Here is a 26,016-nt window from a genome sequence, read left to right as displayed (position 1 = left end):
TAGACGGCAGCCCACCAGCCTCCCCCGTCCCTGGGATTCTCCAGGCAAGAACACTGGAGTGGGTTGCCATTTCCTTCTCCAAGAAAGCCTCTTTAAATTTTAGTTAATTTCTTTCCTTCTCTTTAGAATTTCAGATTTGTGAATTTTGGCCATTCCTCTCCACTGTACCCCAGTTGACTTAAGGAGCAACATGTGGAGACTGATCTCAGCATCCAACTCGCCCTCATTCCTGGTTCATTCAGGGCTTTCACACTCTCACACAGGCAGTTTCTTCTTTCCTCTGCTCTGGTTAACTTTCTCATCCTTCTTCTCAGTTTAAATGTCACCTTAAAAGAGGCCACCTGTGATCTCCCTGTTCCCTCATTGCCTAAACCCCATCCATCCCTCACTTGGGTCCCCAGCTATATTCCATCATAGAGCATACTACTTTTTCTTCATGGCATATATTTCTGTTTATAATTATCTATTTTTCCAAATGAATGATTGATGTCTGTCTCTCCCACTGCACTGTCAAGTCTTTGAGGGTATACCTGATCCATACCAGACTGACCTGTATTAATTCACCTAATATTCACTCATCACCCATTTTGGGCCTTGCGCGGTACGTTGGAACTCTGTAGTGGATTCTGTCTCACATTGTTGACTTCTTGTTATTTGAATAAGATAAAAGATTATTTGTTAGGATATTGGTATAGACTTTGGATATATAACACTTAGATATGCAAAAAAATTTCAGATAACAAAGTATAATGAAAATTTTTAGCCTCCTTTCTCTCCCCTAATTCCTCTACAGGAGACAACGGTTGTTCCCAGTGTCTTTGGTATCTTTCCAAAGATCATCCAAAGATGATCCAAAGGGATCATCTAAACATATGCAAACATATTCTGTATATGTGCATGAATACACCCACATAAAGACATGTATATATATACACACATTTGGGATCCCTGACAGTTTAGCTGGTAAAGAATCCGCCTGCAATGCAGGAGCCCCCAGTTCAATGCCTGGGTTGGGAAGATCCCCTGGAGAAGGAATAGGCTACCCACTCTAGTATTGTTTGGCTTCCCTTGTGGCTCAGCTGGTAAAGAATCCACCTGCAGTGTGGGAGACCTGGGTTCGATCCTTGGCTTGGGAAGATCCCCTGGAGAAAGGAAAGGCTACCCACTCCAGTATTCTGGCCTGGAGAATTCCATGAACTGTATAGTCCATGGGGTCGCACACGTATTTCCCCCTTTTAGCAACAAATGGAAAAAACTGTCATCAGTGCTCTACATTTTTCTTTTATCGTTTTAACAATGTATCACATAGAGAATACTCCATATGTTGCATCAATCCATATATTGTTCCATATATAAATTTACCTCTTTCTAATTGCTGTATAGTATTTCACAGTATGCTGTGATTCCAAATTAAATGTGGTTTGGGGTTTGGGGGGTTTTTTCTTTGAGGATAAGGTGCAGCTTTCTTCTACTGGGGAAGAAAAGCTATAAGGATTGATGGATAAAGTTTTGAAATCTGGTCTCTTGTTCTTACTCTACTTCCACTTCCAAGTATGAGCATAGTCTTAATTAAGTTGTATGACCTCTGTTAGCCTCAGCACCCCCATCTTAAAGAATTCACAAAGTCCTTTCAAAGCTTGCCTTTGAGTCAAAATCACTTTGTTAGTGAAAGAAGACCGTACCAGCATGTACAGAATGTGCCAGGTAGTCAGTGGTTTGGAATCAATGGAATATTATAACTAGTCTCTGTAAAATGGAAGTAAACTATAAAAACTATTTCTTCTTTTTTATAGAAAAGATTTTTTTTAATTTTAAGTAGAAATTTTAATCAGGAATGCATATTGTTCCCCAGTAGCTACCTATTAAGAAATTGTACTGAGACAAAGAAAAATGTTTCAGAAACAAAATTTTTTTCACTTCTGTCACTGTATTTGATCAGGACAGGCTTGCTATCCTTAAAGCCATTTTAGAAGTGAGCTAAATTATAAGCATCTATCATGCAGTGTTTAAGGGAATACGCTGTCAAGCCAGACCCTCAGTTCACATTCTGGCCTTGCCACTAACTGGCTGTGTGACCTTGGACAGCTTACTTAACCTCTCTTAGGTAGTTAATTTACCCTCATAAGGTTGATGGGCAGATTCATAAAGCTCTTAGAATGGTGCCTGGGACATAATAAAACACTCAATAAATATTAACTGTAATTAATAAATAACAGAAGAGCAGCATTCCGTGGCTCATAAAGCAGATGAGGCAAGGATGTGGCAGTCTGAAGCACTAGAACTATCTGGGCCCTCAAGGAGGTATGTGGTTGGGGGAGGGAGTGATGCGGAATGGAGGGGAAAGGGAGAGCAGGGGCCAGGGCCAGTGCGGAAGTCTGGTCACGGGACCAGAGAACTTAGAAGCAGGGTGCTTTCCGGCACCTGTGCTTTGGTGTCCCAGAGGAGGTACACCTATAAGGAAAAGCATTTGATTGAGAAGACTGCATAAGAGCAGGCATAAGCCTTTCAGATTTCCTTCCTTAGAGGGACAGGGCATGGCTTTTTTTATACCAATCACATCAAAAGATCTTTTTAAATTATTCAGACCTGCTGCTGTAAGGCCTCATGTGATACATTTTGCTCCCTCTTATATAATCGTCACAACCACCTTTCAAGATGCTTTTCTGATTGTAGAGAGGGGTTGTGACTTGTCCAGTGTTAGCTAGTCACTAAGTGATGAAGCAGAATTCTAAGTCAACTGTCTGATTCTAAAGCCTACCCTGAGATTGTTGATACAGCAACCTAAATTTTCAATCCTAAGAACGGTGATGACAATCGTCTTTATGTACTATAAGAGAGAAGCTTGCAAATGAAGCTAACATGACAAGAGTTTCTGCCTAGGGACTGAGAGGCAACATTTGTGCTTGGATCTTGGCCTAAATAAGAAAGTGACAAGCCAAAGTCCTTGAGCTTTCCAGTTTGGATTCTAGTCTGATAATCTACTGCATCCTTCAGCCAACTGTCTGCTCGAAGCTGGAATAAGACCAGAAGGAAGCCTGAGTACATTATAGAGAGGATGTAACATTAGAAGATTTCCATTCTTGTCCAAGTGCCTATATAAATCCTGGCACCAGACTGAACTTCAGTTTCCTTTTCTACCAAACGTTGCCAGCCACCTTTCCCTTTACCCACTGATCTTACATGGGAAGCCATCCAGAGCCTTAGAAGAAAGATGCCACTTATACCAGCTTATTGTTTCCACAGCTTTAAGAGAGAAACTTGGAAAGTTCCCATCATCAGGGCTAAAATAGACCTGAAATTGAACCGGATTTATGGAGTACCACAAAGCGTCAGACACTGTGTCTTCCCTGTTTTATCGCTCACTGGTCTGCCCGTATGGCAGTTCAGCGTAGTACTTAAAGCATGGTGTTTAGAATGAGGCAGACCTTAGCTGGACACTGCCACCTCTTACATCAGACAAATCAGGTCACCTCTCTGAGCCTCAGCTTCCTGTGTAAATGGAAGTGGTTGAATCCATTTCACAAGATTGTTGTAAGGATTAAATGAGATAGAGGTGCTGTTATTCTTAGACTTCTGTGGTCATCATCTTTGGGCTTCCGAGGTAGCTCAGTGGATAAAGTATCTGCCTGCCAATGCAGGAGATAAGGGTTCAATCCCTGGGTCAGGAAGATCCCCTGGAGGAGGAAATGGCAACTCACTCCAGTATTCTTGCCTGGAGAATCCAGTGAACAGGGGAGACTGGTGGGCTGCAGTCCATGGGGTTGCACAGTGTTGGGCACAGCTGAGCAACTAGGCACGCACGGTCATCATCTTCATGTTACAGGAGAAGAAACTAAGGCTTTAAGAAGGTGATTTGCTCATGGTCACATGAATAATAATTAGGGGACCTAGAAAAATGTGTCTTCTGTCCACTAAGTCTAGTGAAAGAGCTGAATCTAATTGTTTCCTTAAAGAAGTTGCATAGAAAGAAGATTCTTTAAATACCTGTTTAATCTCCTTTGCTCTCCTTTTCTTTTCAAGGAGACCTTCCCTTATTTCAATGCCTTAGTGAAGTCTCCTTTATTTAAGGCTGCCCTGAGGAAGAGCTTCACCTCGAGGTGGGCAGACCCTCAGATAGCTGGACTGTGGCAGAGGAGCGTGTCTCAGGGTCTCAGTTTGTGGGAGTCCTCTTTCACCTCCTCAGTTTCCCCTTGAAGACCCAGGAAAGAAGGCACCTCCTTCTCAAAGCCGCCGCAGCCCGCCTGGTCGCCATTCCCTGGGCTCTGGTAGAGTCCTTCTCCTTACCGCTATCTGATCACTGGTCCCACTAGATGGATTTCCCCACTCCCACACTGGACTGTGACCACTCAGCCCCGCCCAAAGGGCAGAGACTGGATTTGAGTTCCCCCTACATCTCAGTGCCCGTGGCCAGATGTGGTTCATTCCTCAGGAGGGAAGGGAGCCTTTTGAGACCCCAGCATCTCCAGGTTACTTCCTGGGGCTCCAAGGTACAAGTGTGTGATGACATTTAAAAGGAACTTGGGTTTTGCGTGAGCATCTTTAGATATGAGAGTTTCATCATCTTTAGGTTCTTGGGGTTTTCCCTTCCCCGCTGCCCCCATCAACGTGCTCAGTCGTGTCTGATTCTTTGCGACCTCATGAACTGTAGCCAGCCAGGCTCCTATGTTCATTGGCTTTCCCAGGCAAGAATCCTAGAGTGGATTGCCATGCCCTCCTCCAGGGAATCTTTCTGACCCAGGGATCGAACCCACATCTCATGTCTCCTGCACTGGCAGGCAGGTTCTTTACCACTGGCATCACCAACTCCCATCAATATTACTCAATAAAAAAATACTCAATAAAAAAACAACTGCAGACAGTGAATGACTGCTTATACTGGTGTTTCCGCCTCCTCTTCTTGGTGCGTATTCTTAGCACACCAAGTGCGCTCTGTGCCAGCCCTGGAGACTCCCTCGGGATTCTCCTTGGCTTCTGGAGGGTTTGCCTTCTTCAGTTACAAATGACTAATCTCTCCAATTTCTATCATGTGACTTAAGTACCAGGGCTTTAAGCCTCTTTTATTATACCACAACAGCAGTCCTCAAAAGCAGGAGGAAAAAAAAAATGTGATCCTGCAAATAAACTCTTATTTACAAATGGTAATGACTTGTGGTGTTCGTGGTACATATTTTAGGTTGAATTACTGCTGAAAGCCGATTACGTGTCTGCCTCTGGTGGGCGGAAACGTGTTCCCTGTAAGGAATTTTCTGTATGGGTGAGAATTTTTTCAAGTAGATATTGGATAATAGCTCCCTGCTTGCTGCACACTAACAGAATTTAAATGAAACAGACACGGTATCCCCGAGGCCAGAATACCTGTGTCTCCGCCTCTTGCTGTCTGGTTGCCTTGAGCTGGTTGGCAGTGTGTTGTAGAGGAAAGGCAGGATGTTTGGGGCCCCAGCGTGTCCTTAGGCAAGCCCTCCTCTGAGCTCCATTTCCCTATCTGTAAAACCCAGTGGGAATCCCTTCCCTGTGGAGCTGTTTTAAGGATTAAATGAAATTGTGTGCATTAAAAGCATGTGGTAAAGTGCAGTGCCCAGCGCGAGTCCTGGCCACTTGCTGTGTTTGTGCGTCCAGACACCCCGGCTAGTCTGCAGTTGTGAGTGGTGGTCTTTTACCTCCCTGTCGTTCCTCTTCTCCCTCTAGATTCTTAGACTTCCTGTGGGCCCGTTTGGGCAACAGCCAGCACCGAGGGTGCGTGATCCCTAGGGCAAAACACAGTGCTGATCTGAACTGGAAACAAGTGTGTGCCCTGTCCACACCGACTTCTTCAGCAGTGAGTGTCTGCCTTGTGCTCTTTGGGCTGAGAAATTCCACATAAATTGCATTTTCACTTCCCCTCTCTTTGTTGAAAGTCCCCCCCTCCTTTTCATTTTATCATTAGGTAGTAATTAGTATTCAAGGGAAATTGGTCTTAATATATTAAAATTGGTTAAGTGCATTTAGACCTGTACCACAGCCAATGTCTTATTGGAAAATGTAATTGGGGACTCTGTGTATGTAATTAATTGAATTACAATTAAGAACTTTCATTAAGCGATACACTGGTACATTAGAGCAGTGTGGAAACACGTTTGACGAGCCACAAAGCCCGTACGGGCTCTAAGTGAGGGCACAGAGATTCGTGTCCCTCTGGCGGGCTCCTGGCCCTGGAAGCTGCCCTGCAGCCCCTGCCTGATGGTCGAGTGACGCAGCAGGTGACATTTCTGCAGCGACTCCCCTGATGGGAGGTGGGATTCTTCCAGCACGCGTGCCCTCATTCTGACTCTGGAGTCGGAGAGATGCCTCAGTGCTGATCAGTTGTTCCAGTTCTTAAGATATTTTGTCTTGTAAATTGTCCAAAATACCCAGACTCTCTAGAAGACTCCATTACTTTTCTTGTGTTTTGGACAGGGACAGACACAATAGAAGAAGAGGAAGTGAGGGGAATCCGGTCATCATCCTAACTTCCAGGCAGACCTGTAATGAGCAAGTGGTTCAGACCTGTGCATGTCATGATTGATCCTGTATAGGCCTCACTCTGGACATATATTTGCTCATTCATCCTCCAAACATAGATGGCCCCTCCTCTGGGCCAGTCACTGTGCTGGGAGAGTACAGAGGATACACAGCCCACACATCATGGAGTTCACAGCTGCTCCAAGTGCTGTGAGGGGGTGAGAGTATATAGGAGGGCTCGAGCTGGTGAGAGTAGGCCAGAAAGCTTCCTTGAGGAAGAATGAAAAGGAGTCATTCAGATCATGAGCATGAAGAATGTTCAGAAGCCAAGGGACTGCTTCTCCAAAAGTCTTGAGAAAGAGCTTGGTGTGCTTGAGATGGTGTATTTGAATGGAGTGGAATGAAAGAAGCAGGGGAGCGTGTGCTGAAAGATGAGAGCGGGGACCAGACAGGAGCTTGGACGCAGAGCTTAAACCTCCCCCCCACCCCTGGCCTCCATGATCCGCTCTTTTTAGGAATTCTGCAAACCTGAATCGTTTCCTTCTGATCACCTCATAAAACAAGATTATCCTGATTTATTGAGGGTCTGAAATCTCCCTGTGGAAAGGCTCTGACTCCAAGAGCTTAATCAATTAGGCAGTGACAGCACGGATCCCTACCTGGTTGCACCACGGCAAATTCAGTGAAGGCTATATCCTACTGTATGATCCTGGAGGCTTTGGAGAGATTACTACACGGGGCATGGGAGTGCGCATGTGTGTGTTACAGTATATCACCTATTGATTATTTTTTAGAGACCAGCAAAAATGACTAGTAGCCAAAGGGAAGTGTTTACTAGAAGAGAAGTTTGGGGCTTATGAGTCTTTGGGGACTTAAAAGGACTTTGGGAAAAAAATGTGATGGATATAGAATGCTAAAGGAGAGTTTTTTCTCCGTGACTCACTCGTGTACTAGCTTTGAGTCTTACCTGAGGAGAGAGAGTTAGGTTTTATCCCTGATTGTACTAGCAAAGCCAGGCATAGTTGTATTCTCCTTAGATACTGTTATGGCCCATGAACTTGTACATTCCCAGTCCCCCTAAGGAACATTTTTTACCCAAGGGGTTATGTGGTGGTTAAGGGCACAGTTTTGCAGTTAGGGGGGTTCCTGTCCTAACTCCAGCTGATGTTAGTTGTATGACTCTACTAGCAGGATGACTTTCTGAGCCTTGTTTTTCTCACTTGTGCAAGGAGACTATTAGCCAACTTAAAGGAGCATTGAGAAAATGAAGTGAGATAATGTAAGTGCCGAGCGTAGTATCTGCCATGTAGTAAGCACTCAGTAAATGTTCGCTGCCACTGGAGTTGTTGCTGAGGCAGGGTCCCTGCCAGGTAAGGCGTCTGGAAAAGTAGGATTGGTGTGTCAGGTTTTAGTAACCGAGGTAAAACTCAAGGGATGGTGTACAACTCAGATACCGTTATGGTTAATATGTGACATCAACCTCATTCAAGCCACCAACAGCATTTATTGAGCATCTGCTCTGCACTCTATAGGATGGAATGTTCTTGCCCTCAAGGAGCCCATAGTCCAGAAAGGGAGTCCAGATACTTATCATGTAAGACATTTATCATGAAAGCCTTCAGCGAAGGGTGACAGGATTTCAGGGAAAAGATCAGGGAAAGACTCCATGTGGATTAGACTTCTAAGTGTATAAATTTTAGAGTGGAAAGGACATTCTGGCCAGATAGTGTAACTGGAACAAAATCCAGTTTGGCTGAAGCCGGCATTGTTCTATCTGGGGAGTAGCAATAAGGCTACAAGATAGAATGGGGCAGAAGGTAGCTTGTTTACTCTTCAGTCATTTGCATAACAGTATTTTACTGCATGTCAGGTCCTGCTCTCTGAAGACTTTTCCCCTCCACCCACACCATTTTATTTTCCACCACTCGCCTTCACAGACTCTTTGCACCAGCCAAGTGCGAACCCTGCTGCCATCCTCCAGTGATCCCAAAGCACGAGCACAGCTTCTGGCACATGGTTGGTGCTGGGTGACTGGGAGGAAGGGTCACCAGGGCCATCATGCTGCAGAGAATGTACATATGAGCTACTCTGCTGCTTGGTCACTCAGTTGTGTCCAACTGCCTGCTAGCCCATAGACTGTAGCCCACCAGAGACTTCTGTCCATGGAATTCTCCAGGCAAGAATACTGGAGTAGGTTGCCATTCCCTTCTCCAGGGGATCTTCCCAACCCAGGGATCGAACCCAGGTCTCCCACACTGCAGACAGATTCCTTACCATCTGAGCCACCAGGGAAGCCCACAAGTAAGAACTTAGCAAAGGCCACTGAACTTCGGTTGAGCTCTAAAGTTGGCGAGGATCTTTTTGGAGATGAAAGATAGAAGTTGCTTTAACTTCTAACTGGATGAGGCCTTTTAGATTTGACCTGAGACTCACTGAATCATAAAACGAAGTTTGATGTTCCATGTAGTTTGTGTCCAGGAACATAAGACATCTGCTGGAGGCGTACATCAAGTTCATCTGAGCTTTAATTTAATCGTTAGTGCTCATTTGTCTGAAAGAAAGTTATGTATGTACTGCCTCTAAGTGTCTCCCTCAGCTCCAGTGAAATCATGTAGTATACGAAAACGCTTCTTAAACAATATTAGTTGTAATTAGCCTTGATCTGACACCTGGCAGGAAGCCTGTTACTCTAACAGTGTGCGTACAGGCTCTCTGTTTGTGGTTGTTGTCAGGGATGTAACACAGGTACAGAGCTGTACTTGCACTTTTCTTTCCCATCATGGTTGTCCAGATGGGTGTCCAGGGACAATGAGGACGTGGCGTAAGAACCAATACAGGCAGCAATTCCCAAACTTTTTGGTCTCAGGACCTCTTTATATGCTTAAAAATTATTGAGACCCCAAAGAGCTCTTGTTTATTGGGTTATCTCTGTATTAGGAATTAAAAAGTGAAAGATTTTAAATTATTTACGAATTTATTAAAAACAGTGGTAAATCCATTATGTGTTAACATAAGTAACATGTTTATTAAAATTTTTTTAAATAAAAATATTTTCTTATAAAAATGTAATGATAAGAGCAACACTTCTATTTTGGCTTGGGTTTTTTTTTTTTTTTTTTTCTTTCCTTTTCTCTGAAAAGCATTTATTTTTGTACCATGAGGAAGATAAGTTATTGACTAATCTTCTGAACCAATGGGCAACTGTTTTCTGTTTTTGCAAATTGCTGTAATGTTTGACTTGGAAGACACCAGGATTTTCATACCTACTTCTGCATTCAGTCTGCTACAACACGTTATTTTGGTTGAAATAGTCACAGAAAATTTGGCTAACATAGATCCATTGTTGGAAAAGAGGAGAGTATTTCAATAGCCTTTTCAATAAGGGTGCACATGAATTTTTGTTACTCTACCAAAACTCAAGTGGTAGTTACCTAAAGGTTGGTTGCAATGTGGAATCAGAAACGTTATCAATGAACTTCTTATTACCTTGTGCACTTCCAAGAAAACAGGTGTAAAAGGGCAACTCATGTCTTACTGTCATTATTATGAAAATAGTATTGAGGTTATAGACCCCCGCCCCGACCCCACCCCACCCCCGCCGCTCCAACTTCCTTCACCACGCCCGCCGGGGGCCCTGAGCTGACTTAGAGGTGACAGTTACCCACACCTTAATCCCTGTCCTTGCTACTGCTCATAGGAGCGTGGTGACTCGGGAGGGGAAGAAGGGACAGGGGTCTTGACAGATCTGTCCCAGCTCTGTCTCTTCCCAACAGCGGAACCTTGGGCAAGCTTCTGGCCCGCTCCGGACCCTGAGTGCCAGAGTTCGGTTCGACTCTGTGTCTCTGAACGCAGTGTTCCGGGTTCTTTGCGGTGATGCCAAGCCCCAAGGCCACACCTTAGCCCTCGCGCGCTCTCGCCTCCTCGCTCTTCCTTTACCTTCCCTTCTCCCCTTCCTTTTGCCCCTTCTTCCCGAGCCTGGTTTTGCCTTTGAGACAAGTGCTGCTCCTTGTTTCCTCTTTCCTGGTTCCTTACTCCAGGCACCTCAGCTCCTTCCTCTCCCAGACTTTCTGCTTGTCCCTCGGTGCTTTCCGTATCCTGAAAGTGCTCTCTGTCATCCTTCCAGAGCCTGTTGTCAGTCCGTTTGAGCTCCAGTGCTCAAGTCACTTTTAGGCCCCACCCCAAAATTTGATCTATCACAATACATCTTTGAGTTATTGCAGCCCGAGCGTTTTGACACGATACATTATGGTAATCCATGGCACATAGAGACGTGAACACTCCCGACTTTGACAAAATGCGGTGTGAAGTCTTTGAAGGCACCATTACAATTTATCTTGTCATTCACGAGGAGACCCAGTTCAGCATTAATGTAGATGAACACAGTGTGGCTTTTGTTTCGTTTAATTGCTTGTGACCTTTTTAATTGCTAATTTAACAAAATACCAAAGGGTTATATTTCAATTAAATTAACAGTTTGGGGAGTGGTTTTTTAATGTTTATTTTTAACATATTTGGGTTCTATTTTTTTTACTTCGAGTAGATAAACATGTCTTCTCTTAACAGAAGTAGTTTTGAAATGTGAAGTTGATCGTACAGTAGTATTTTTTAATATGCACATGGTGCAGTGCCAGACATCTTTCATGTGTGGTTGGACTCATGCCTTTCCAGAAGGATCCAGACAGTAAAGGTGTACATGCAAATTCAGAACTTGTCCGGCTAAAAAAAAAACTAAAACATGCTTTTGGTGTAGCAGTCTGCTTCAGATGTGTGCCTTTAGATGGTGTGTCTGCCGTGTGCATCATCGGGGACGTCTCTTGGCCTTGGCGTGTTTTCTTGGTACCCTGTACTGAGTTTGTAAGCTCCTGAAGATCAGGAACCCTGCCTTCTCCTCAAAAGTGTCCCTTCCCAATCCAGCATGCTACAGGCACGGGGACAGTAGTTAGAGGTTGGATGGCTGACTGATCTGTACACACACACATGCCCCCTCCAAGCACAGGCACTCCTGAGCCTACTTTGAGAAGTGGCACCAGAGTTCCAAGAACAGAGGCTGTTCTCATTCAGCAGAAAAACCTGCTTTAGGGTAAGTGCACGTGTCAGAGGTGAGTGCAGGGCTGTTCCTTCCTTCTCCACTTCTCCAGTGCAGTTACCCTTCTGATCATAAACGTAAACATGCCCCTTGTCAGCCAGGGCCAGGCTCAGAACTCACCCAGGTATCAAGAGGACTTAAACCCCCAAATGGGGTATGAATTTACACTGTCAGAGAGTAGAAGGTCAGTGCGAGAAGCATTAGTGCGTTGAGCCAGCACCAGCTATCTACGTCTTGAACAAAATTAATACGAGGAAATTGACAAGCCCTGCTGGTTATTCCATAGCTTTAAGACCTCTACTAAAATCCTATCATCTCATCTGCCCATTATTAACATTTCAGCAAAATATAAAGTTTTCATTAATCTCCCACAGCAAATTTAGGAGTGAAAACTGGCACTTGTTTGAGCTTTTAGGACTACATTAGCTGGTGTATTAAACAAAATGTGTCATTCTTCAGTAGCTTCTGCAAGAAGCTAAATCAATTTCCAGCCATATTTATGCACCACTTTATCTAAAAGCATCTGAATTATCATTTACAGCTAAGATGCTTTATTAGCAGCTGGCATTGAAATTGCTCAGTAAAAAATTATATGTCACGTTATAGTAATTTTTAAATTGGTTTTAATCCAACATCATAAAATGTAAAACTCTTAAGTATGGTTTTTTAAAAAAATAATTGGCATTTTAGCATAAATGGACTGTTACCTCTTTCCAAATCAAATACCTCCAATATTTAGAAAATACTAATTAGTAAAGAAAACAGAAGTTCTTGAGCTAGGTTGTATCTAATAATGGCATTTTTCTCAGAAAAGATGGCTTTCAGTGATTTAAAACATGAAAGGATTTTAGTATTTCTCCAAAATTCTCAATTTAGGAGGTTCTAAAATAAAAATAAACACAACTTGGCAGTTCTGTTTTAGTAAAAGGTATATTTAGAGAAAGTGAATAACTATTCAATACTTTAATTTCTCCTCTTGGCTTGCAATGTGGATGTTACTAGGGAAACCAGATGATCACAGCATCTCTGTCCAAAATCACAAGTGCTCCGGAGAAAGGGGGCAGGGTTACCCAGTGGGCCTTGCAAAGGCTGAATGCCACTGTGCCCATCCTAGCAATGTGAGGTTGGTTAAGTCGCGAAACCTCTCTGATCCCGAGGATATAGTGTTTAGTATTCATCCAGTAGATTGCTATTGAGCTCTTGCTTTATTCTGTACTTGGTAGCACTAGCGGGGTCTGGGCGATGGTGTTTAATAAAGCAATCACTCTGTCTCTGCTCTTGGGGTTACAGTCTAATGGCAGAGACGGGCGATTACTATCTGTGATAAATAACCTGAAGGGAAATGCAGGGTGCAGTGACAGGAGGAGCTGAGCTAGACTCAGGCTTCCTTGGCGTGTCGCTTGAGCTAAGCTCATCAGAGGGATGGGGAGGAGGCCTAGAGGAACAGGCCAGGAGGGAGCAGAAAGGGGAGAAGGGTGACTTGGGCAGAGAGGTCAAAATGTGGACCGTGTCCCAGGCATCCAGTGACTGGTGAGGCTTAAAGATGAGACTGCAGCCTTTCTGAGGGGAGCACGTCGTTGTAGGTGCTAGGATGGTCTAGGCTGGCAAGAGTTGTCGTGTTTGAAAATAGAACATCCAGTTCCTAATAAATCAGTTCAATGTGAAGGCATCAGAAGCCAGCTTTGACTTAAAAGCCTGCCCTGTAAACAATAACAGTGGGAAGGAAAGTGTGTAATTGGCAGGCATAATAGAATTTTCCAGTTTTATGCCCAAACCTAGAGTTTTACATCCCTCCAACCCTGTGCCAAGGAGTTCTCTGTTTCCCTGTGGACCCAGCTCTGGGTTCTCATCACAAGGCCTCGGGCGCCCCACTCTGGTTGGCCTTTTCTAGACAGGTGCGTCCTCCCCCCAGCAGCTGCGCATTCAGAGGACCACATTCCAGACTTGGGAGTGCGGGGGGGTGACAAGAGTTCCAAAGCCTTGGCTTCTTCATCTGTACGACATGAAAATTCTAGGAACTACCTGCCAGGTTGTCTTGAGACTTGAATGCATGTGTGAAGTACTCGGCGCCATGCCTGATGCATGAGTACTCCCATGTACTATTAATAGCTGTCATCATTATTATTGATTTATTTGTTTAGCAAAATTTAATGAGAGCATGCCAGTTGCCTGTCCTGCATGCAGGAGAAGATGTAGAGATGAATAAGAAACTTCCCTGATCCTCACAAAGGTCCCAATTTAAGAGCAACCACTCAACAGTTCTAGTGCAAGGCTGGACGTGATCCACTGTGACAAGGGAATAAAAGTAACCATGACTGCTGTTTATTACGTGTGTTGTATGTTAGATTCTTTCAGTACATTTTGATATTCTATGGATGGCAGAGTCTAGGGTTCAGAGAAATAGTCACATGTCCAACATTATTCTTGGAGACAGAGCCAGAAGTTGAGCCCAGGTCTTCCTGGCTCCAGAGTCCAGTATAAACCAGCTGCTGTGGAGTTCAGGGAGAGCTGGAGTCTGACTAGCCTGGGCAGAGTTTTGACAGAAGGGATGTTCTGGGCCAAGAGCACCACATGAGCAAGGGCCCAGAAGCAGAGAAACCTGAACCTGTACACAGTCTGAGGAGTTTGAGAATTGCTTAGAGAAGGTATGTGTGAAAAGTGACAAGTGGGAAGCTTTTGTTTCAGTAAGACTGGACAGCCTTGATTGCTTGACTGAAAAGAGTGCGCTTCATTCAGGAGGCTTTGGGAAGCCAGGGAGGATTTCTGAGTTCCAGTGTTCTTACTTGTCCCCAGTATCTGAGTATTTGGTGTGCACAAAGCTCTGACTAGATGTTTGATGAGTGAATAACTGATCAAAGCTTTAGAAAGACAAACTGGAAAGTCCTGTAGGAGCTGGATTGCTGAGGAGCCTGGTGGCCAGGAGGCCACTGAGGAGACTGCCACGGCCATCTAGGTGTAAGCAGGCTCGTAGCTGAACCAGTGGAGGCTGTGGGCCACGGGCCACGGAGCTCATAAACAGACGGTTTGAGAATCTTGGAAAGGACAAGCATTCTTCAAGGAACACGGATTACTCTTATGATCAGGAAAATTATTAGAAAAAGAAGCAAGAATCTGAGTAACCATATTTTTGTGACTTTGACTTACTCTTATGGAAACACAGCTTCTGGTGAGCAGGGGTTTTTCTGCCCTCTGTATGGCTGCTGCCCTACCAGGGGGCTGCCGTGGAACAAGGCCGTGTTTGTGGAATTAATTGTTGAGTGATTAATATGTTGCCGTGCTCTGTTTACTGGAATGGCATTATTAAGTCATCACTCAGCCTTTTCTTTTCCAAATTAAATAGCCCATATTATTTTAATTTATCCCAAAGCATTTTAAAGCAGACACCATTTGCCAAGCCTCATGTATCTTTATGTGTTAAACTGCTCTTTCCTCCCCAGGTTCAAGGGCAGACGGGGTTTTTGAGGAGGATTCGCAGATTGACATAGCTACAGTACAGGATATGTTGAGCAGCCACCACTACAAGTCATTTAAAGTCAGCATGATCCACAGACTCCGCTTCACAACCGACGTCCAGTTAGGTAAGTGCGTGGACAGATGACGGACTTCCTGTAAGTGGTCAGAGTCGGAATGGGGAGAGAAACCGCCTGCCGCCTTTGTGTGGCCTGAATGACAAGCGGTAGTTTGTTTTCAGAGCACATGTTGAAACAATGAAATTTAAAGGCGCTCCTTTTTGCCACCTGAGAGCTCTGTCTTGTCTTCTTTTTTATGAAGCGGAAGATTAGAAATAGAACTAACTCGAGACTCTTTTCAGACTGATTGACTTCTGTGGAGTTCCATGATTCCCATTCTGTAATTTGCTCACATCCTCTCCTTAGAGCTGCTTTGTAACATCACCACTTGCCTGTTCTCGTTCTGTGAATTCATTGCTAGTCATTCATGCCTTTATTCAGGAGGCTTTTTTTAATGATCTCAGAAGTTATACTTGGATCCACACCAGATAATCTGGAACTAAAATTCAGTTAATATGTGGGGTCAATTTGTTTCCATGAAGCGCTGAATTTCTATTATGACTTAAACCTAACAGGAGTAGAAAAAATGCCGTGGTTGTCAGCATGATATGAACACCACACCATCCTCCTCCTCATGGCTGTTACCTAGAGATGTCCTCACGTGTGAGTGCTGTACATGCGTTACTAACCTACCTAAAATGTAGGTACTTTTACTGTCTCCATCTGGCAGAGAAGGTATGAAATAGATGAGGTGCATAGAGGTGATGTCTCATGCCCACACTTAACACAGCAGGTGGTTTCAGGGAAGAATCCTGGTCTGGCTAATGTGAGTGCCCCCATTTCCTAACAGAGGATGATGGGAGGGGGGCAATGGGTACAGGTGCCAGGCTTTCTCAGTCAAGGAGCTGGCCTCTTCCCGGGCTCTGCTGGGACCTCAGCCACACCACCCCTTCCTGGGCATCCTTTACTTCATGTGTAAAGGGAGAAAGCTTGAATTCTAACTCTAAGACTCATGAATGTTCTGTTTCTCACAAAGGTTTCATATGTGTCTCATAATAAAACCTTTTCTTACATCGGCATTAGTCCGGCTAATTTGTGATAAGTTTCAAGAATCTCTCAAATATCTCTTACCAGCTTGACTGACAGGAGCTTGAAGTAAGCTGACAGTAGCTTAGTAATTAAGAGATGAGCACTGGAATCACATCTGGTTTAAATTGTGACTCTGTCAACAACCAGCCATATTAGGCAATGTCTTAATCTTTCTGAGCCTCGATTCTGTTCTGTTTAAATGAGAATGTGAGTGTGCCAGCTTCTTAGGATTACTGTGGGGAGCAAGTCAGATACTCCATCGAGCTTAGCCGAGGCCTGGCAGTTGGTAGACCCTCTTAAGCAAGATCTGTTAGTGGAGATGCCACACAGTGGAAGCTTGGAGGACAGACCCAAGAGTTAGAAGTCTCGGTTCAAACCCTGACTCATTCGTTAGCTGTATCAGCACAGGCAAGGGATGCAAAGCTACAGTCTCCTCCTTTGTAAGATGAAGATAATAGTCTCTATCTCACAGATGGGGTGATTATGGGGACCAAATGTCTTATCACACGTGGAATACTTAGAAAGGCCCTGGCACATAGCAAGTTCTCAATAAACATCAGCTTCTAAGATGATGGTTATTATGACAGACGAAATAGAGAAATTAGCACCAGTGTCTTAGAATCAGAACACACAGAACCCATCTTTTTTCCTGCTCTGTAGACCTCTTTATCCTTTATCCCTCCTCACAAAAAACCTCCAAAATGGTACAAAAGGCTTATTTAATTTTGATTGTTAAAACATAAACTTCTTCAGTGTTTTTCTTCCTAAAGGTGCTTTTTCTGGTATCTCTCATAGAAGTAAAAATAATGAGGCTCAAAAACAATCCAGAAAGGGGGTGAAAGCACATGCTGTACGGTTCCATCTATATAATGTTCAGAAATACACAAAGATAATCTGTAGACGTAATGATGGTGGTTATCAGGGCTGAAGAGACTACAGCGACTGGAGAGGGAGCATCTGGGGTGCTGGTAAGGTTCTGTTTCTTGGTCCAGGTGCTGATTACATGACTTCTGTAGACTTGGTGGGAAAGTCAGGTTTTATATAGTCTTAGGCTTTATGCACTTTCTGTTTGTATATCCTCAGTTAAAAGTTTGCGAAGATAAGAGTGCTACTCATACATCGTTCGTGCTTGCCTGCGATTCTTTCCCAGTAACAGAAGGTCTGCTTTTTCTGAGTGGTTCCAACTTTAAGAAGCCCAGAAATTTAAGAATTTCTAACTAGCCTGACTGCAGTCGAGATAGAGGTCCAGGGTGCAAGGCGGGGATTCTCCCAGGCGAGCATAATCAGCAAACCCATGCCTGCTGTTTCCCCAGGTGGAAAGCAGTGCCTTGGAAAGATAACCGATAGTGTGGACTTCTGTCCCAAAATTTTTTCTGAAGGGTAAAAGCCAAACTTGAATTCATCAGATTCTGATCTGTATATTTATTCAAAGGGAAAAGTTCACAAAAGGATCTGTGCCAAGACACCCAACTCTGCAGGGAACAGTGGGTTTGAATCCCAGCTTTACTGCTTACCTGCAGCTTACCTAAGCTTAGACAAGTTCCTTCCTTTTTCGGTCTTCATGTTTGTCATTTATGAAGTGGGAATTATAATGTTTACCTTTCAAGACTATGTATGAAAGTGGCCCACAAGAGTTTATCTTAGTGTTATCATTGTCTCTAATATTTATTTTATTTATTGCTTTCTCTCCTGTTCCACCATCTTGAAAGTATTTAACCAGATCACTCAGATTAGGTAGTCGCTCTATTGGCAAGGGGCTTCCCTGTGGCTCAGCTGGTAAAGAATCTGCCTGCAATGCGGGAGACCTGGGTTCGATCCCTGGGTTGGGAAGATCCTCTGGAGAAGAGAAAGGCTACCCACTCCAGTAATGTGGCCTAGAGAATTCCATGGACTGTACCGTCCATAGGGTCACAGAGAGTTGGACACAACGGATTGACTTTCGCTTTCACTTTCTATTGGCAAAGTCATGGTGTGGACTTGTCAAGTAGGCATGGATGATGCTGGTAACCCAAGTATCTCTCTAGAGCATTGGTTCTCAGAAGCAAGATGACTGGGAAGCTGGTTGCAGTCAGCTCTGGATGTTTCCAGTGACACCCATAGCGCCCTCTGGTGGAGAGTCACAACTGAGGCACTTCTAAAATAGGTCTCAGCATTTGTTTCCATTATGAATCTAAATTTAGTCTTTAGCATTGTAAGCAAAAGCTTCATTAATTAATCTTAAGTACAATAATTTTGTGACAGTTGGATAACCATGCCAATCAGTGCTATATCATGCAGTGAATAAGTCCACTTCCTGTTCCCATGTACGTGAATTCAGATACAGACTTCCTCCTTGGAAAGCAAATGGTAACACCTTCTTATTCTCACAACAACAAAAGCCTGCACGCAGCAGTCTGGAAATTCTTCCTTTCTGAAACAGAATCAACTGCGAAGTCCAGGGCAGCACACAGTCTTTATGAGCAGTCAAGTGAGCAGCTGGATTCTGAGATCAGTAAATAATTTATTTTATTTCAACTGACTAGCCAGGTGCTTCAGATCTTTCCTGACACTGATGGATGGTCTCCTCTGCTCGTCCATCCTGTGTCAGTCAGAGCAGAGATTTCACTTGCCCCCTGTGGCAAGTTCTTCTAAGCGGTAAGTGTCTGTGTGCGGCATTCACCCAGCAGCGCTGCCGATCCCAGAGAAGACCAGCCGTGCGCTCTGAGTGAGTGGTACCTGAGAACACGTTGCCGCGGCTCAGCATCCCCGGGCTCCACGGTGCCGTCACAGCGGCCTGCCTCCCAATTGAGGAGCAGGGGCCGATGTTCCAGTTTTAACCATCTGCCACTTGTTTCTGCAAAAGTCAGGGAATAAGAGACTCAGATTTTGATCTGCAACACCCCAGATTCAATCAGTTTTCCCCAGACTTTTATGTGAATGAAAAACTTTATCGGAGGCCATTCATGAAATGTAGGGCAACGATCTAATCTTTTTAAATAGTTAACAAGAAAAATTATAATTGTTAAAGTGAAGTGAAAGTTACTCAGTCACATCTGACTCTTTGCGACCCCATGGACTATACAGCTCATGGAATTCTCCAGGCCAGAATACTGGAGTGGGTAGCCTTTCCCTTCTGCAGGGAAATCTTCCCAACCCAGGGATCGAACCCAGGTCTCCCACATTGCAGGCAGATTCTTTACCAGCTGAGCCACAAGGGAAGCTCTATAATTTTTAAAAGCAGATATCATTTATCAAATGCTTGCTATATGCCAGGCACTCTGCTGGTCATTCTTACATGCATTGTCTCCTGGATCATAGGCCTTTATTAGATAGTACTGATATTATCTCTATTTTTTTATGTGAGAAAAGTGGGGTGTAGGGGAAATCTAGTAAGTAGTGAAGCTGAGATCAGAACCCAGGACTGTCTGAGGCTGAGGTCTCTGGCTAACCACTGGATCATTCCTTGCAAGCAGATCCTCCTTGCGCCAATACTCTATTCCTATAACAATGTATGGTATACAATGAACTTTCACCCCTTTACCCTATTTAATTGACACAGCACATTGACAATGCTATTCCCATTTCATGACAGAAAACTGACATTTGGAAGCATTAATGAAATCCTGTGATGCATATAAAGCACTTAGTGCTTACTGGCACTTAGCTGTTACTTAACAAGTACTGTCTTGCCCTCCCCCTCAGTCATCACATACACAGTAGGATATCCATCCCAGTAGCAGAACTGGGACTGAAACTCAATCCCGTACACTCAGTCCAGTCCATCACATGACAGACACCTTGGTCATTAATAGTGTCCCTTCACCAAGGAAGTGATTACTTCTAGTTGGCCCATTCCAAACATGCTCTGCATCCTTTACTCTTCTCCGTCCCCTAGCATCTGGAGGTCAGTGTCAGGGTAGCGTGTGTGCTGCTAGACCCTCCTCCATTCACAGTGCTGACCAATCACTGCACCTCTTCCCTCTGGCACAGACCTGACCCCTTTCCAACACAGCCCAGAAGCAGCACCCACCAATCAGTTGGTGTTGGTTCTTAGGCTGAAATCTGTTTGCCATCCTTGCTCTACCAGCCCAGAAAACTCACCAGACAAGGCCATCATGCCTGACCGTTCCTATATTTCCCAAAAACGTTTTTGGATTTTGTTTTCATCTTGTCTGCTTCCCTTCCATGTTGGGCCTAAAAGCACAGATGCCCTTTAAGGGTAGACCTTGCTTGAACTTATGCTAAGTTGAAATTTTTTTCCATTAACTTGAGCTCCTGTACGCTTGACTGCAGGATCAGGCACTAAGACATGTTGCTGCTGCTGCTGCTGCTAAGTCGCTTCAGTCGTGTCCAACTTTGTGCAACCCCATAGACGGAAGCCCACCAGGCTCCCCTGTCCCTGGGATTCTCCAGGCAAGAAGTTCTTGAGTACACTGGAGTGTACTCAAGAGTGTACTCAAGGAGCCTAAATATACTGGAGTGGGTTGCCATTTCCTTCTCCAATGCAGGAAAGTGAAAAGTGAAAGTGAAGTCACTCAGTTGCGCCCAACTCATAGCGACCTCATGGACTGCAGCCTACCAGGCTCCTCCATCCATGGGATTTTCCAGGCAAAAATACTGGAATGGGTTGCTAAGACATGGTTGCTACCCAAACATCCCAAGGCTGGCAGGTTGAAGTAGGTTTAGGGAAACTGACTCTACAACATCAAAAGGTAGACTTCCTTGATGGTCCAATGGTTAAGTCTGAGCCTCCACTGCAGAGGGCATGGGTTCCATCCCTGGTTGGGGAACTAAAATTGTGTTTGCCACATGATGTGGTCAAAAAGTTAAGAAAAGGATCAGATGGCGAATGCCAGCCATGATCTAAGAAGCCCATAGTATACTATCAATAAGTTCTTGTTATCTGGCTTATAGAAACTGAATTAATTATGACACACCAGCCACAGGGCTGCCAATAAACCCATGTAAGAATCAAGACAGGGAAGGCCTGTCATTTACATGCTACTGTAAAGCAGCAGTTCCTACCATGACCGTGTATCAGAATCACTAACTCCTGGCCTCGTCCCAGATCTGTTGGCTCAGAATCTCCTCTTAATTGTGCGGTTTGGGAAATGCAGTCTCACAGTATTCAAAGGACTTTCTTGCCCCTTATCTCTTTGTCCAAGGCTTGTTTTTACTGATTGGGCAGGTCAGCCTGGTTTTCCCAGCACAGGGTCTCAGGCTGAGAAGTGTTTTGATAGTCATGCCACTTGTGCTAACTTGAGCCCTTCACCTTCTCAATTGCCAGTATTGACCATCTCCACATCACTAAAAGAATATATCACTGAACATATACCATGAATTCCATCCATGTCATTATTGTGTAAGATTATAAAATAACCTCTACCAAAAGTTTCCATGGTTACCTCCATTCTCTCCTCATAAAGCAGTCCATAGGCATAATCATAACACTTCTGATCACAGTATTTTGTTAACAGAAGTATCAAGTACAGTAGCACATACCTTAGAGAAGCAAAGAGGGCTTTGTCTTACACCAGCTCCAGTCAGGTTTGTAATGACTGCCCAGAGCATTGCGCTGAGGTAGCATCTCAGGCTGGATCTGAGAGCAACGTCAACTCGGTGATTGATTAAAAATGTCTGCCCTGGGCCTGAGCATGACGAGAGGCAGCGTGTTTGCCATTTGTTGTCATTATTTAATCCATTGGCCAGTACCTACAAGCCAGCCCTCAAGAGAAGACCTTATCACAGTGTTACTTTTAATGCATAGCATGCAAACTTAAGAACACATTACAACACAGGACTGCCTGAGTGAAATCTACATCGGTGGCCTGGGCTGATTACTCTTCAGGCTCACTCTGACACTAAAAGTAGTTCATGTGGCTGTTTGAATAAAATATATGCCCCTGTTACTTTCCGCTGGAGTACCTGTGGAGTATATAGTTCAAGTAATGACACAATCCTGAAATGTGTGGTCTTAAGAAACGGACCAATCTTCCTTCCATGTTTCCATCTCAGATTGAATACTAAGGAGATAACCCTTCTCCGTGCAGAGACACTGAAATGTTCATGGGGAGACATGCATTGTGCTTAGCTCCAAGATCCCTGGATCCGCTGAGTAATTTGGAATGCAAATTCTAGCATTCTAAGTACTCGTAACAATAAGGTAGTAAGAAATTCTAGTATTAAATGATGATTCTCTTCCTATTGTGGCAACATTTTCTGAACCAAAAGTTGGAACAGAATTTAACAAATCCTAGTGAACCTGTGAAGTAGCAGGACAGACACTGTCAAGACTTCCTCCAGAAAATGTCTTTACCGCATTAGTGCTTAATGCAGTGATCAAGTCAAGGGAAAATCTCCTGATGGAAAATGTCAGAAGCTCGAGGGGCTTCTTCCAACTGTATGCTTTCCTCTCCACTCCCAGATCTTCTCTTTTGAGAATCCCTACTGGGTAATCCAGGATTACTAATGACAATGTGCCAGGCTCCTCAGATCGCTAAGAAAGAATTAAGAACTGGAAAAAGTGGATAACCATTGGCATAATGGAAGTTAATGGGAATCAGATAGGTGAAAGTTGACCAAGGTTCCATATTCTTTTTACCACTTCCTCATCCTTGGCACTTGAGCTCCACCAGTGTACTGAGCATGGGGAAGATCTGATGTTTCCTCATTCTGCAGGTGATTAAATATAAATTCTCTTAAGAAACAACATTACTGCTTCCTCACATTTAAGTTCACCTGAGGTATATTTGCTAAGTCGCTTCAGTCGTGTCTGACTCTTTGCAGTCCTTTGGACTGTAGCCCACCAGGCTCCTCTATCCATGGGATTCTCCAGGCAAGAGTATTGGAGTGGGTTGCCATGCCCTCCTCCAGGGGATCTTCCCCACCCAGGGAGTGAGCATTGGCAGGTTCTTTACCACTAATGCCCCCCGAGAACCATGTATTTACCAGGAGAATATTTAGTTTGGGAACCTAACTTTGCCAGTATAAAATCTTTGCAGCTGCCTTCTCTACAGCGAGAATTTAGCCCTCATCCAAGGATGGGTGTTACTGAGATTATAGTCCAAGGTCTTGTTTAGTAAGCTCCTTGTGCTGAGCACCGTGCTGAGTTCTGCTGTACAGACATGGGCTCATTTGTGGTCAAGCCACCTCTGCGTTTGCACTCCAAGGGTAATAGTCTAGTCAAGTATAGCAGACTTGTTCCCAAGTCTCTAACTAATCTTACATTGAAATTGGCCACATTTAGCTCTGGATCCCAAGTGATTTGGGGATGTTTTTCCACTTAACAGAACTAGTGATCCACTTGATCTCAAGAATGTAAGGTTCTACTGATCTTGTTTTGGATCCCTGATAAATTGTCGGAGACTGTGCATTTTATGCTGCAATGCATTTGACCATTATAAAAGTGCATGGTGAGATACACTGGGTCTTTGTAAGCCCCAGCTTATTCGTTTGGGGATATGAATTATGTTGTAGCTCTGTCATTAATGGGTGACATCAGACAAGGCATATCCCAGCCCTGAGCTTCAATTTCTTTGTATGGAGAATGAAAGTCCCAGACTAGGTGATCTCTCAGGTCTCATTAAGCCCAAACAGCCTGTGTATCTGATCCTGTGTGTAAATTCAGAAAAGTTTCAAAGACTTCCCTGCCTGCTCTGTGGATGCTATTGATTGCTATATAGATTTAGCAAAATCCACTCTGGCAAGGAGTTGTTCAGTGGCCCTCCCAGGGGGCTTTTCCAGGCTTTCGCAGGCTGTAGGTAACCGGAAGACAAGAGGATTGTAGAACTGTGTAAAAAGAGACTCTGGGGTTTACCAGTGGTGGGGCTTTTGTCGTCTCAGACTCGCGGTTGTAGGAAAGTGATGAATGAACCACAGCTCGTGATGTCTGAGCAAATAAGCAGTAACTCAGGAAAACACTGAGGTGTGGGATGCTAAATGCTGAAACACACTGGTGTTTCAGCTTCTGGGAAGGGCGTTTTAAGTGTGCCCTGAGGGGGGCTGTGCCTTCTAAGAGCCACACATGGCCCTCGGGGACAGTAGGGAACAGCTGAGGGGTCAGAACACACACTGGACTTGGTCCCATAGACCTGGGCTTCAGCCCCAACCTCGCTGTTTACTGACATGGTTCACCCTGGGCAAGTGTGGCAGTTCACCTTCCTGCGGTCGTTTTAGTAGTAATCCTCATACTGATTGAGCCCTTACAATGTCCCAGGCGCTCTGCTCTTTTCTGCATGCTTAGGCCATTCCACCTTCATGATGCCCTGCAAGTTGGTACTGTTCCCCATTTTACAAGGGAGGAAGCTCAGGCTCACCGAGGGAGACTGCCACTTTGCCCAGGATAACATCAGCAGATCAAGATCTCCAGATTAATGACCTGGAGACCATGCAGGGCAGGGGTTCCCTAGCACCAGGGTTTCCACAGCTTCAGGTGTGAAAATGTTCTTCCTGATTTTGAATTGATCTCTTGGAGGTTGCCAGGAAGAAGTTTGCCCTCTTGGGGATAGGAGGCTATTGCCAGGATTCATGGGGTTGAGAGCATTGGTCTCCGCAATTGGACAGTCATTCTGGATCCTGGTGTTTCCCATACTGGGGTATAGAGTGGCTCCCCAAGAGAATCACCCCCCACCCTCACCCCAGACTAGAGCCTGGCAGGTCCCTCGTTCATATCCCTCCTGTGACTCTCCAAGCTCACACTCGTCCTGACCATCATCTCTTGATCTGTGTCACATCCCTTAGCCTAGTGCCTGACTCCGGATAGCAGCAGTCATGAGAAGTAGTAGTAGGTGTCCCTGTGTATGTGAATTGCTCAGTTGTGTCCAACTCTTTGCAACCCCAAGGACTGTAGCCCACCAGGCTCCTCTGCCCATGGGATTCTCCAGGCAAGAATACTGGAGTGGGTAGCCAGTCCCTTCTCCAGGGAGTCTTCCCGACCTAGGGATCAAACTGGTGTCTTGTGCATTGCAAGCAGATTCTTTACCATCTGAGCCATAACAGAAGGCCGCTAGCTATGGATTAAGCACGATGGCTGACACTTTTACAAGTCTTATTTCATTCAATCCTTATAACAAGCCCATGAGGTGGATTCTATTATTGCCAGTTTTTTAGCAAGTTTCCCAAAATCACAGCATTAGAAAATAGGGAAGCTGATCCCCAAAGTCAGGATCAGGAATGTCTGACTCCAGAGTTCCCTGTCCCTAACCTCTATGCCACTGCCTTGAAATACAAACTGGGCTGCTCCTGCCTTCCTGATAGAGATATGCTGAGCTTGTGATAAGTTGCTACACATGAAAGGACCCAGCACAGAGATTGTCCAGGGTAGGTGCCCAGTCTGTGTTAGCAGAAATAATGCACAGGGCTAATTTCCTCGTAGGGAAATCTTTCAGTTAGCTAAAACAGACACAGGTCTCCTGGCGATAACTCTAAGGCCTTGGACAAATAGTCTCCCCAGAGAGTTGTATATACGTTAGAGTTGCATTTTTGTTTATTTTGAGCTGTCTTGTTAAGGAAGGATTTATACGCTGGCGTTGATGTAGGACAGCAATCAGGCAGTGTTTTCTGCTTTGACAGTTGGTGTGATAGTTTGCTCCCAGTGAAGTTTGACTCACTGTATCTGGAAGCTGTCAGAAGTGGGAACATGAAAAGGTCATGACGGATGGCTTTGGATAAGTGGGTTGGGGAAGAGAGCTGGTAAAGGAGACAAATGGCCTCCCTTGTTTCCGAGGGAAGGGGCCAGCCCTGGCCGCTTCGGGCCAGCCTGCGTCCTGTCTTCCTCCTCACTGGCCGAGCCTGCTGGAGTGGAGCCTCCCAGGCACCGTAGGTCAGAGTGGCACCCCTGTTTGCAGCCCTGTGGGTACCGCAGGACTGCTCAGGGGA

General features: G+C 44.7%; 1 protein-coding gene across 12 annotated transcripts in view; it reads left to right on the top strand.

The window, feature by feature from the left end:
- MAPKAP1 (MAPK associated protein 1) overlaps positions 1–26,016 on the top strand; it is a 232,872-nt gene that overhangs the window by 173,140 nt on the left and 33,716 nt on the right. For all 12 annotated transcript variants that reach the window (XM_005213147.5, XM_024998825.2, XM_059891328.1 and 9 more), the window contains one exon: positions 15,001–15,141. In XM_005213147.5, the coding sequence (XP_005213204.1) occupies positions 15,001–15,141 (141 nt within the window). The remainder of the gene's footprint in view (positions 1–15,000; positions 15,142–26,016) is intronic.

Source organism: Bos taurus, chromosome 11 (assembly GCF_002263795.3).
Source record: "Bos taurus isolate L1 Dominette 01449 registration number 42190680 breed Hereford chromosome 11, ARS-UCD2.0, whole genome shotgun sequence".
Lineage (NCBI taxonomy): Eukaryota > Metazoa > Chordata > Mammalia > Artiodactyla > Bovidae > Bos > Bos taurus.
This window is presented reverse-complemented; position numbering and strand designations above follow the sequence as displayed.